At 30.6% G+C, this 13,332-nt stretch overlaps 3 protein-coding genes and 1 long non-coding RNA gene across 4 annotated transcripts in view; all 4 read right to left on the reverse strand.

The window, feature by feature from the left end:
• Window positions 1-2,028: 2,028 nt before the first annotated feature.
• LOC117182852 lies at window positions 2,029-8,658 on the reverse strand. Its single transcript, XM_033375963.1, has 9 exons — window positions 8,625-8,658; window positions 8,453-8,542; window positions 8,265-8,372; window positions 8,117-8,161; window positions 6,869-7,209; window positions 4,233-4,392; window positions 3,684-4,146; window positions 3,330-3,476; window positions 2,029-2,610 (listed from the first exon to the last, which is right to left on the reverse strand). Exons 1-7 carry the CDS (start codon window positions 8,656-8,658, stop codon window positions 3,998-4,000), a joined length of 927 nt encoding a protein of 308 aa, XP_033231854.1. The 3' UTR covers window positions 2,029-2,610; window positions 3,330-3,476; window positions 3,684-3,997.
• Window positions 8,659-8,872: 214 nt separating this feature from the next.
• Window positions 8,873-9,366, reverse strand: LOC117168156. The gene is made up of 2 exons (XR_004466467.1): window positions 9,214-9,366; window positions 8,873-9,138 (listed from the first exon to the last, which is right to left on the reverse strand). It is a non-coding gene; the product is annotated as an uncharacterized LOC117168156 (long non-coding RNA).
• Window positions 9,367-11,339: 1,973 nt separating this feature from the next.
• LOC117167765 lies at window positions 11,340-12,284 on the reverse strand. Its single transcript, XM_033352932.1, has 2 exons — window positions 12,101-12,284; window positions 11,340-11,770 (listed from the first exon to the last, which is right to left on the reverse strand). Exons 1-2 carry the CDS (start codon window positions 12,275-12,277, stop codon window positions 11,615-11,617), a joined length of 333 nt encoding a protein of 110 aa, XP_033208823.1. The 5' UTR covers window positions 12,278-12,284; the 3' UTR covers window positions 11,340-11,614.
• A 242-nt stretch (window positions 12,285-12,526) lies between these two features.
• The window catches only part of LOC117182853, a 10,976-nt gene continuing 10,170 nt past the window's right edge, over window positions 12,527-13,332 (reverse strand). Inside the window, exon 9 of the mRNA XM_033375964.1 lies at window positions 12,527-12,720. The gene's annotated coding sequence lies outside the window, so the exon portion shown is untranslated. The remainder of the gene's footprint in view (window positions 12,721-13,332) is intronic.

The raw sequence follows: 13,332 nt of genomic DNA on the forward strand, positions 1-13,332 counted from the left end.
CTGGCTGCGCAGCCAGCGGATCTCGTTGTGGCAGCGTGAATGATTCGTGGATATTATTTATGATTTCTTGAATGCCAGACACAAATTGAGTGCCGATACCTGTGGAGCAAAAAAAAAATAATTTCAGTTAGAAGATTTTTAAAATATTTAAAATAGAACAAGAATCAAGCGAGCATATTTGAAAGGAAAGTTTGTCTCCTTATTGGATAGTTGCTATACCAAAATATTCATCATACTGTTTACTAAACTACTGTGAATAAAATACGTGCACAATCATAGATATAAATTACTATTTTTCTGGATTTAAAAAACCAGGTTCTTGTAAGTAATTTACAATTTCACTTTTTAAAAAAAAGTGTATCTGGGTTTGGAGAAAGTATATTTACTCTATTTGATTTAGATCCTTTATTAGTATTTCTATAATTTTTTTCTCAAACATTCCGAAAGTAATAATATACATATACGTATGATATAAATACATTAATCTCATGTTCAATCTGCAACTAATTATATAAAATTAGTAATATAAATCAGCATAAAAACGATTAGTTGAGAAAATCGTAAAATTGCACGCGAAATTTTTAAGAAGATGATACCGGATTTTGACATCTGGTGTTGAGAAATCTTTATGAAAACAAAAAATAAAACAATAAAACACATTTTTGTTAAAGCTTGGGCCGCAGAACGTTCACATTAGTTGCCGGAGCTTCAATATCGATAATATAAACTTCTTGATTTCGGTGCTTTTTTCGAACATGATCGTAGGCGTCAGAAGTCTTTTTACTACAAAAAAGACAGTAGGGACATTTGAATCTTGGTGGTTTTTGGCACTCGTACTTTAAATGCCTTGTTAAACTTCCCTTTTGTCGAAAAACGCTAGTGCATTTTGGACAAGGAAATCTGATCGAAGTCTCAGTTGTGGCCAACTCAGGATTGGCTACGGGATATTCCGGCTGTGGCATCATAAAGAATGGTTGGTTATCAACCAAGTTCCCTGCAGCGTCGAAAACAAATGAAGTTCTCAGAACTGCGAAAAATAAAAATAAAAACTTCAGTAGATTAAACGTATCATATATTAAAATAAAGCATGGGTTTAAAATGATCCAAACACAAAAGAAAACCACACTATGGATTAATTTTTGAAAGGAGAAATAAAAACAAAATTTATTAGAGACAATCCTCAGAATGTATAAAAAGGATGGTAGGTTAATATTATTGAATTATTATCTGAAAAAAGGTAATTAATATTTATGTAAATTATAAAATTAATGCATTTTTTGTAGTCGATATAAGAAATATATTTATAGGAGCAGCAAGTCATTATTTTATTAATTTATTCTGATTTCTTCTAAATTACAATTACAATAGTTACAGAATATTATATAGCTACAGCTACAGCTACATGTTGTAGAAACTCAAAAATCACTCAAAAACTTTAATTAAGAAAATGAATTAAATTAAGAAATCAGTTGATAATATTCTACTTAGCTTGGTTCAAAAATCATCAACTTCTCAAAAATTATAGTGCAGATGATTTTATTCATATCTGAGTACCAAGCAGCGTTAAAGCTTCAATATACAATGTCTTTAAAATTGAGAGAGATATCTGATTTTATATATAAAAGTAAATATATAGTATATAGTAAAATATATCAGATAAAGCTAAAAGGGCCATTTTCTCAAAAAACAATATTTTAAGAGTTATTAATTGTAATCAAAGAAAATTGTGCAGATTCACAAAACGAATACGGGAGTATTTAAAATTTTATGCAAAAAAATTTATTTTTTATATTTTTTATATTGTTGGTCATATGTTAAGATTATTGTGGTTTACCAATCATATGAAATTGCAGGAGGAACCAAGACGCATTAAGTAACCTATATTTAAATTTATTTATCATTATTAATTTAAGAGATATTACCCAATAATGATTTAATACCAAATATACTCAGATTTACCTCTTTATATCGTAATATTTATTCATAATTCAAACAAAAATATCAAGGTGCACCGCAATTTTGTTACAATTGATGCTTTTTCAACCACCCTAATGATAATTATGAAATTGCGATTATGGACTAAGAATGTGTCCTGTCTTTGGATCATATTTTATATCTAAAATATGTTATAAAACACTTCGAGAAGAATGTTTTCAAAAGGGTCATAAAAGTGAAGTAAAAATATTATGCTAAGCCTACAAAAAAATGTAAAAAATGATTGAATTTTCGATTATGGGCGAAGAATGTGTCCCTTCTTTGAATCTCCTTTAATGTCTACAATATAAACACTATGAGCAGAATGTTTCTTTCGAACATGTTCATAAGCATGACTCGTCTTCTTGAAACATTTGAGACAAAACGGACACTTGAAGCGAGGAGGTTGGTTGCATTCGTATCTTTGGTGTCTGGTTAAACTCCCTTTTTGTTGGAAGGCACTGCTACAATTTGGACAGGGAAATTTTTTCGAAGGGCTGTTGTTGTAAACGGAAGTTTCGAGCAAGGTATCGTTCTCGAGGACATCAGTCTCGACTGTACAATTCTGTTGTATCATTGCATATTCTTCCCTCCCAGTAGAGTACACCCCATCACCAAAAAGAATTTCAATTCCACCTGAAAGAAAAACATTTTTTATATTAGTAATAATTAGAAAATAATATTAATAAATATGAAAAATAAATAGTACAACAAAACTCAGGATGCAATATTACAATCTACACTTCTAAAAACAATTAAAGGAAGTAATAATGATAATATTATTAATTTCTTCAGTTATTTGTTTAATAATAAACCCAAACCAAAGAGAAGGATATCTAAATCTATGGAATTGTTGGACAGTGCTCATTTGATTGGTACCTTTGTACCTAATTATAAATAAAATAAGAAACATTAAATTTTTTACTTTACAATCAGAATTTTAGGAATGCTATATTCGGAATCTTCTATTTTCGTTTGATTCCAAAGATATCTTAATTGCCTGAATAGTTAATAATTAGAATAAAATTACTGATATAAGTTTCTGTTTGAATTTTGTATTACATTTTCGAGCCCTGGTAATTAACACATAAATTTTTAACAGTAATCTTATTCTAATTTTAACACATTTAGACTAGTACCATACCTTTGGAATCGCCAAAGATCATAGATTTCAAATATAGTGTTTCTAAATTACTAATTGCAAAATAAAAAATTTGATTTTTCGGATTTTGTTCCTCCTTAAGTACGAAGGATCCCCGCGGGCAAGGGTCAAATGGGCATCGCCCAGAATTATTATTATTATTGATAAGTCTTCGAAAAGAAGAACTATTTTTCAATATTCCTAATAAATATACCTTCTAGATCCTTTCAATGAAATAAATAATTGTCAATATTGTCAGTCGACAAATGTAACTTTATTATAGGCAGTTACATACATTGCTCAAAAAGTCGTGTTTCATATTTCACGTGACATAATTAATACAGATTTATTATTTTTCAATCTGAAATGAGAAAACTCATTAAGCTAATCTATCAAAGTAAAAATCTAGAGTCGAATATAATTAAAATTAGAAAGTGGAAATATATATCGCAAAAAAATGCAAAATATAATTAGTAACTAAACTGGTAACTATAAACACATATGAAGTTGTAAGAATAGTCAGTAAAGTTACTTGTTAGTTCTTAACAATTACAATGAAGTAACTTACGTATTAGCCCCTAGGAATAATCCACAGAGAAGTAATAATGTCATTTCAAAAAATATAGTGCCGTAACATTTTTAAGAATATTTTTACATGGGAAAATATCTCTTTCTGGAAAAAATCACGCAGGATTAATTTATCAATCTAAAATTCTGCCTTTTCGAATATTAAAACAGAAAAAGCTGAAATAAAATGAGATACCTGATTATAGATACTAGTAAAATATATTCTCAATTCAGTAACATAATAATATATGCCCTTAAAGATAAAGGTGATTTCTACAGTTTTCTGAAATGTTCAGACATTTTTAAAAAGGAACTTTAATACATGGGTTCGTATTGAAAACCTGAATTTCTTTTCAACTTCAATTCTTCTCTAATGAGTCTTTGCTTTGCAAATCTGAACCATTCAGATCCGATATTTTCGAATTCAGCCTCAGTTATCCCTGATGAACTTCCACAGAAGGTATCTGGAAATAAAATAAAATATTTTTCAACACTATATTAAAAATTGCTTCTGTGAAATGAGTTTGCTAAATAATTTTGGTAAAATTACTCTTGATTGTTTTCACGAAGCTTAAATCAGAGACTTTGAAGTTATTTTTTCGACCCATCCAAGAACACTGCTTTGCACAAGAGTTTGTGAAGAGTTTCTTTAAAGCATTATGAATGTTTTCTTTCACCGAACGACCACCAATCCGAGTCAGCATTTCTCTCTGTCGAAAATACGTTTATTTAATAAAATAATTTTTTTACGCATGAAATATTTACTTATATACTTGAAGTCTTGTTTTTCTTTTTAAATTTAATATTCATAAAAATTAAACTTTTGAAAAACCAGCAATTTTTTTATGTCCCCTTTCACTGTATGGAAACAATTGTTCTTGATTTGTTCTCAATACAAAAATTGCAATTCAATACTTTTTTGTTTAGAAACCAAAATAGCTTTTTGAATAAAAAATGACTCAATTATATATGACATAAGAACAATATTTTAAAAATCCCAATCAAACATTTTAATTTTGAGAAGCCCACCAATTTTCTTGAATTCAAAATAGCTTTTTATAAATGCCAACATGTTTTGAAATCCAAAAACCATTTCTGAAACAAATTATAAATTTTCCAAGATATATAGAAACCAATTTCTTGTAGATAACACAGCCACACAAAAGAAAGTTTGCGGATCTGGTATCAAAAATCACCCATCACGACATGGTTGAGCCATAACCTCAAAAAATGACGAAAAATCTTGCACTGAGGCAAATAAATTTCAAAATAATGCCAGTGATGCAAATTTTCACTTCAAAAACATGTCGACAACTGTGAAGGATCAACCCTTGCCTGCTGTCAACTTATTTAACATAACTTTACCCAACAGAACCTGACCTCACCTAACCTGAATAATCAGAAATTTATTGAACTACACGTAAAGCTCTGGAAGCATATTTTCCCAGTAGCAAATGTGTGCTACATCGAATAGGTCAACTCGAGCCTAACCTAGAAATAAATCTAACCTAGCCTAACCTAACCTAACCTCACGAAACACAATTAAACTGATTGTGTAAAAAGCAAGATAAAATGTAAACACGAAAGATAGTATAAATATATCCCTTAAGTTTAAGAAAATCAGAGAAAAAAATTTTTGAATAAAACTCTTACTCATTTGCATGTTCAAGTTACAGTTTTACATTTTAATTGATACAAACATTGTTAGGTTAATTGAAATGGGGTCAATTCTACTTGTAGTTCTAAGTTTCTTCAAATGAGTAATGTGCATCTAAATTTTTAACCACCTGTAGTACAATGAAATGAATTTTATTGTGTTACAGCGGGAACACTTAAGTTAAGTTGTGTTGCGTTAAGCAAAATTTCGTTAGGTTCTGTTAAGTTAGATTCATTTGTAGGTTAAGATCGAGTTAACCTATTAAATATAGCACACATTTAAGACTAAGAACCGTACGCTTACATAGCTACACGTGTGGTTGAATTTCGTTCGGCTAGGTTAGGTTAGGTCAGGTTTTGTTAAGTTAGGATTGGTTAAACCTCTATGTAGGTTAAGCCGAAGCTGAATGAAACGGTACCGCAAACACAACGGGACAACACAATGAGTTTAATTGTGTTACGTGAAGTTAAGTTAGGTTAGGTTAGATCAGATTTTTTTAGGTTAGGATAGGTTTGAACTCTTTGCAGGTTAAGCCCAAGCTGATTCAAACGGTACCGCAAACACAACGGGACAACAAAATCAGTTTAATTGTGTTTCGTGAGGTTAGGTTAGGTTAGGCTAGGTTAGATTTATTTCTAGGTTAGGATCGAGTTGACCCATTCGATGTAGCACACATTTTCTACTGGGAAAATATGCTTCCAGAGCTGTACGTGTAATTCAATAAATTTCTGTTAATTCAGGTTAGGTGAGGTCAGGTTCTATTGGGTAAAGTTATGTTAAATAAGTTGATATCAGGCAAGGGTTGATCCTTCACAGTTGTCGACATGTTTTTGAAGTGAAAATTTGCATTACTGGCATTATTTTGAAATTTATTAGCCTCAGTGCATGATTTTTCGTCATTTTTTGAAGTTATGGCTCAACCATGACGTGAATAGTGATTATTGATACCGAATTTGAATTCAACGTCCCAAAATCCATAAAAATACGTGTGTCTTGTTATCAGATCCGCACACTTTTTTTTTGTGGCTGTGTTATCGAGCGTGAAACGCGAGAACCAAGAGTCGCGCGCCCTAGGCGCGCTCAAGCTCACGCCAAGTGCAACTAAAGACATGCAACTTATATCAAATTAAAAAAAAAAAAAAAGAATATTTACGAAATTAACTAAATCTTAATAAATGTAATTTTTGCTACTTTTCAAAATATTCTAAATGAAACAGAAATTTTATTTTTCAATTGTTTATTAGCATTTATCAACAAAAACTGATAGAAAATTACAATAACTCTGGAACTATATTATACTTTTTTTCAGTTGCCAAAATAAAAAACTTTTCACCACAATAATAAAACCGGATTTCGCAATTACGAACTTTTATTTTTTATAACACATTGCAAATTTTCAGAAATAGCCATTTTCGATTTTTAGAAATTTGGTATTATTCAGACCTTTCAAAAGAACTTCTTAAAACAAACAAATATTATAAATTTTTATTACAGAACTTAATTTTTTGAAATGATATAATTTTACTTACGAATTGTCTATTAGCGTCTGGGTCAGTCGCAATCAACATTTCGAAATGATTAATATTTTCAACATCGTTAATAGGAAGATAGTGATCAAGAAGTGAATAATAATTATCATCTTTCAATTGTTGCTGCATTATAGGCATTGTTGGCATTGGCTGTATTATTGGCATTGACTGTATTGGATGTATTTGTTGTATTGGTTGTACTGACGGTATGGGCTGTATTGCCTGCACTGACTGTACGTTTTGAGCTGGTTCTACTCTTTCTGGGATGCCCAATGTATTGCCAATATGTCGCACATCGTACTGTATGATATTGAATAAATTGACTATTTTCTTGAAATAACCTGAAAAAATTTAACATTTTTTAATATTTTTTATTTGGAATAAAAGAGCCTAAAGAATTTACTTTTAAGGGTTTCGTAACCCCGGGAAGCAGCCCCTATAGTTCAAGTCAGGTGTCTGTCCGCACGCATATCATAGTTTTGCCCAGCGAGGGGAGCGGGAGTAGGGGAAGCGAGAGGATGGGAACTTGGGATTAAAGGAAGCAATATTAGGAGAAGTGAGGAGAGGGATATAAGGGGAAGTATGAGGAGGAGTAGTTGAAGAAGTAAGGAATTAGATAAGGGAGGCCAGAAGTAGAGAAAGTGAGGGTAGGGGAGAAGGGTGAACTGAGAAGGGAGAAGTAGGGGAAAATAGCGAAAATAAAGGGTGAAGTAAGGGTAGGGATATCAGAGCAAGTAAGAATAAGTTAGAGGAGGAGAATCATTACAGGTGAAATAGGGAGTGAAGGAAAGTAGTAGTGGTTAGGGAATGGAAGGAAATAAAGGAGGAAAAAATAGAGAAATGGAGAGGAAGTTGAGAGTAAAAAAATAAGAAGGGGAGTAAAGGGTTTGCAATAATATTAGGGATGGTAGCTGAAATAAGAGGAGAGGAATCATGACAGAGGAAGTAAGGATGAGTGGAGGATAAGTGGTGCAGAAGGAAGTAGCGAAATGTGGGGGAGGGAGAAGTAGTGAATAGAATGTGAGGGGAAGCGGGGGATGTAAGGGGAGAGGTGATAGGAGAAATAGAGGAGAGAAAAGTAGAGAAGGAATAGAACTGAAGGGTAAGTAAAAGTTAAGAGATAGTAAGAAGGGGCGGGGAAGTAAATAAATTGTTAAGGGAAAGTAACGTCTCAATAGACTACGAAATTCTTTTTTTGTCAAAATTTTTATATTTTAAATTTTACTATTAGGTCTTTTAATAGCTCACCTTTTACACTTGACCGCAGGTGAGAATCATCTTTGGGTATATGGCCTGAATATAAATAAAAATGAACGTCATTTATCAGAAAATCTAAACAATATCTTTTTTTGGAACTGAAGAATTTTTACTTAAAAAAAAAACTTTCAAAAGTTACCTAGAATATCTTCACCATCGACTTTTATCAGAACTTCAGGTTGATGTAATTCAGTCGAAGTAAATTCAATCTCAGGTAAATTTTTAAAGGATGAAGGCCCTGGTTGATCTGAAAAATATGAAGAAGTGGAACAATTAAAATAGAATTTAAACCGGAATATGACAATTAAAAAAAATTAGTAAACTTACTTTCAGAAGTAACTATCTTCTTTTTAGAAATATTATCAGAGCAACCCGGATTCGCTGGCACCCAAGCTCTAGGAACTGCATCAGACTTTCCTGAAAATATATTAAGCATTTTATAAGAATTTCAAACTCAGTTCAACTTTATATAGTTTCTTTCTCTTTTTTGGTAATCAACCATTAATATCAGTTCTATTCGCATATGTGGGCATCTGCATGAAAGGGCCCTTATGGCCGGTTTATGGACGCCCACTTATAATTTCTGAGACCCCCTTTTTTAAACACACATATAGAAAATAAAATATTAATTTACTTCATCTTCATAACGGATGAATGGAACAAATAAAATAACAGAAGATCAATTTATTTAAATATATTTATTATGCCACATTATACTTGGCACATACAAATTATAGAGAAAAGTTTCTATAAAAAATCATGTTTATAGGATTACTCTGTTTCTTTGTCAAAAAAATATTTTCTGAAAAAAGTATTTGATACAAAATGCGTTCACAATTTAGGAATAAAATAATTTTTGGTGATAAGGTTCAAAACATTTGGCACAAAGATATGGCCTATCAGGACATGTAGCGCAGATTGTAGAAACTCTCGGAGCTTTATTATTTGCTTGATCAGAAGTCGTTATTCCCTTCAAGAAATCATAGCAAACTCTACAACGTCCTCGAACTCTTCTGTAAAAAATAATTTTTTCTTCAGATGATTATTTCAATAGAAAGTGCAGTTACAAAACCTCAAATGTTACTAACCTTTTCTTTTCTTTCGCTGATGGATAGAATTGTTCGATTTTCTGAAGAATGTGGTCCCCATAGGAACAAATCAAGTTAAGCGACAAGGGATCTAACGCGAAACCTGAAAAAAATAAATTTCGATTAAAATACGAAATGAAATAAATAAATTCAATTAAAATAATAATTCAACTACACTTCACTAGTAAACAAATTTCAATCATAGTCAAGTTCTACGTCTAACATGAAGTACTTTTTTGGCAGAAATAAATTGAACTTGTATTATTTCAAATGGTAACTTTATTTATTAATGTTAATTCAGATCTAAAGATCATACCCGATTTTTCGTAAATATATTTATACTTCCAGACCTAAACTAAAAAGATATAAATTCTATGCAGCTTAAAAATATTCAACACTTGCGTTCATTAATCTCTCTGAAGAATTATATATTGGTATCCTTAATAGATAAACATAAAATATCATTAAAAATATGGAGACTGAATTAAAAATAATTTCCCTATAACCAACAAAAAAGTTTTCAATTATTGCTTCATTCCATATAATAGTATATTACATCACAAATAGGGTTAAGCATGTCTGCACGGGGAACTCAATGTTAATACAACCAGTGAATTCCACGCGATGACGTGTTTAACGCTACGAGTGATGTATGATATTTTATTCGAGACCGCCCTTTTTTGCGACGTCATTGCAGTGTGTGTGTGTGTGTGTGTGTGTGTGTGTGTGTGTGTGTGTGTGTGTGTGTGTGTGTGTGTGTGTGTGTGTGTGTGTGTGTGTGTGTGTGTGTGTGTGTGTGTGTGTGTGTGTGTGACAACAGTAAAATAAATACATTTTGCGTTATTCAGTGGCCATTTGCCTAACTAGTTATCTGACTGTGCAACGGTATTCAGAACTAATTGTTTGCCGCTAACTTCATAGTTCGGTAAAGGGCAATCTAACGCTTACTTTTCGCAGCAGCTCATAATATGGTGGTTTTAAATAAAGTATTATAATTTCACATGATAAATATTTTGAAAAAAATATAGTATATTTTAGCTTAGATTGAAGCTATCTCCCAGGGGGGGGCAAAAAGTTGATTTCATGACCCAAATTGAAAATTGGCATTCAATTTATCACTTTTACTATAAAAAGATGTTAATCTCTTTCTTGAAACAATATGTATTTTGTAACACAATACTATATTCCCCAAGTAATTAATAAATAGAAAAAAAATAAAAAGTTTCTAACCATATACAATATAAGAATGATAATTACAAGTATGGGGTTCCAAAAAAGACATTATGTTTCCAGGAATCCATTCAACATTGTTATATCAATTTTGGTAAAGAAACACAGTTTCTATTTGTTTATAAAAATCATAAAATTGATTTTGAAACAATTTCTGCTGTTGAAATTTAAGGCCCGGAAAATAGAACCGGTTATAACTTTCTGGTGCCTAAAAAGTGGGTGAGGGGTTGTGAGCGCCAGAAAGCTATATCTGGTTCCTTGATCCGGACCCTCAATTATACAGAATTAGTCATTAAAGAATACTAACATTTAAAGGAAGCCCAATTTTTTTACTTTGAAATATTCAAATTATTCATTATTTTCACATAAATTTTTTTTAAAATTTGAACCAAAAAGTTCACTTTTCCCACTGTGAATTGATATAGATCGTAACAAGAGAATCTTATTGAAATTCAAAAGGATATTCTACAGAAAAGTGAATCCTTTGATGATCTTGTAAATGGTGTCGTCGTTTGAATCTCTTTTTGCAAACGGCGCATTCAAATTTTGGTTCCGTTCCACATTCAAATCTCAAATGTCTCATTAGATTGCCTTTATGTGAATAAGATCTGCCACATCGAGTGCAAAGAAAAGGTGGGCCCTCGCCCATTGCCAAATCTGAAACATGACAAAAAATTATTTTATTAGACAGGTATCAAATACACAAAAGAAAGCGAAAATATGAATTCTGAAAAATTAAAAAAATGTGGATATTATTACACAATAGGATAATAAAATCAAGGGATAAGGAATATATCTGGAATTTACTACTTTAAAATAATAGGCCAAATAATAAAAATGTTATTAATGGAATTTATTTTAAAGATTTTTCATGTATCTTTTACAAAATTAATTAAGGCTTGAGCATTCAAGATTTTTCAATTTAATCATTATTTTCTTGTTCTTGTGGATCGCTTTTTTGAAACATAATTTTTGTTCGCACGACAATTCTTCAATTTCATATGTCTTCGCAAGAAATACGGAGATGAATATTCTCGTTTGCATTTTTTGCACATCAAACGTAGACGTACAGATCTTTTTTTTCTATCGTCATTTTCTTTCGACCGACAATTCTTCAATCTCATATGTTTTCGGAAATCGTCATTTTCTTTTGACCGACAATTCTTCAATCTCATATGTCTTCGCAAGGAATAAGGAGATGAAAATTCTCGTTGGCATCTTTTGCAGATCGTTTCAAAATCATTCGTAGCAGTTTGAAGTTGATACTGCATCTTATCTTCATACAATTCATCCGTTTTGACACTCCAAAAATTCTGAAGGACGATTCCTGAAAAATGAAAAAAAATAATATGTAAAATAAACGATAAAATAATATGAGGGAGAAAACCAGATTCGCTTATGATAAAAAAAAAATATTATGAAATTTGCAATAAAACGAAAAGAAACAAATATTGCACGGATATAAATAAAGGACAACACATAAATGAAGTTAACACATTGTAACTTTTATAACATTATTTTTATTTGAAATTCCCTTTCCCATGGATCATCATAATAAATTATTATTTACAGAATGTATCATTTACGTGTACTCTGGGTGCTTTGTATTTATATGATTTTTCAAAACGTAAAGTCTATAGAATGACTGGCGACATACAGAACAAGAATATTTTTTCAGTCTCTGACATTCGAGATTTTGGTGTCTCCTCAAATTGTGACTCCTTGAATACGATTTTCCACATTCTCCACAAACATAATTCCCTCTATTTGGTCGAGAAAACATTAAGCCACTTTCCACTTCTTGTGGAGATAATTCTGTGCCAGAATACATCATAAATTCGAGCCCTGAAAAGAAAAAAATTAGTTATTTACAATTAGATTAAACAATTTCTGAATCTACAATTTTTACATACATTTTCCAAAACCGTATTTTAATTCAAGCAGTTTTATCAGCTTACTATAATTGGTTTGATCGAATAATTAACAAACGTTATTGTGCGAATAGTTTTTTATTATCATAAATTTTTATACAAATGTTTGTTTGAATAAATAATAAATGTAAGCTAACTTGAAATAAAAGTTCATAAATTAATTGCTGATTAATGTATATCATTCCATACACCAAAAATAAAACATTTAAAAAAATTAGGAAATCTTATAGTTATCTTAAGAGGTAACTAAAATATTTAACTCGTCCATAAATGTCTTGTTTTCGGATCCATTTTGGCTTGACATGATAGCATATTTCCATCATTCACTTAGCATTCTTTCTGTAAACTAAATATCTATTTATTAAATAAATCATTAAGTAATAATTTAAAATGATTCCCAGTGGTCTGAAATAGCAATTTACTGTTCATAATAATCAACCACAGGTTTTTTTTAACGATTTACAATTTTTTTAGATATTCTTTGCATTACATTTTTAAGCAAACTATTATTTGCAAATTGTTCATTTCTGCCACAGAGTAACAATATGTAAGCAAATAAAGTTACAAAATTGCCCATTTCAGTTTTTAAAATTTTTATCTTGAGAAAAAATACAGGAGCGAAATTCATTAATACCAGCAATTATTGCACCTGCACTAATAAAACAGAAATTATTCTAATAATATTCAAGTCAAATATTATAAACAATTTTTATAAAGTAATTTTTACTAGTCTCTGTCTCAAAGAAAAAGTTGCTTGTTTCAGGCTAGTTGCTAATATTTTTCATTAGTCATAATTTGTAACGAAAAATGGTAGAAGTCCACATTTACTGTTTTTATAAACATTTTGATAAAGAAATTCTCAAAAAATGAGTTTTTCTCATAGCTAAATTGATTTTTCTGATCAAATGTGATTCATAATTGTCTTGAAAGGCATTTATATTCTTCTGGATTTATCAAA

This window comes from Belonocnema kinseyi, chromosome 2, assembly GCF_010883055.1.
Source record: "Belonocnema kinseyi isolate 2016_QV_RU_SX_M_011 chromosome 2, B_treatae_v1, whole genome shotgun sequence".
NCBI lineage: Eukaryota > Metazoa > Arthropoda > Insecta > Hymenoptera > Cynipidae > Belonocnema > Belonocnema kinseyi.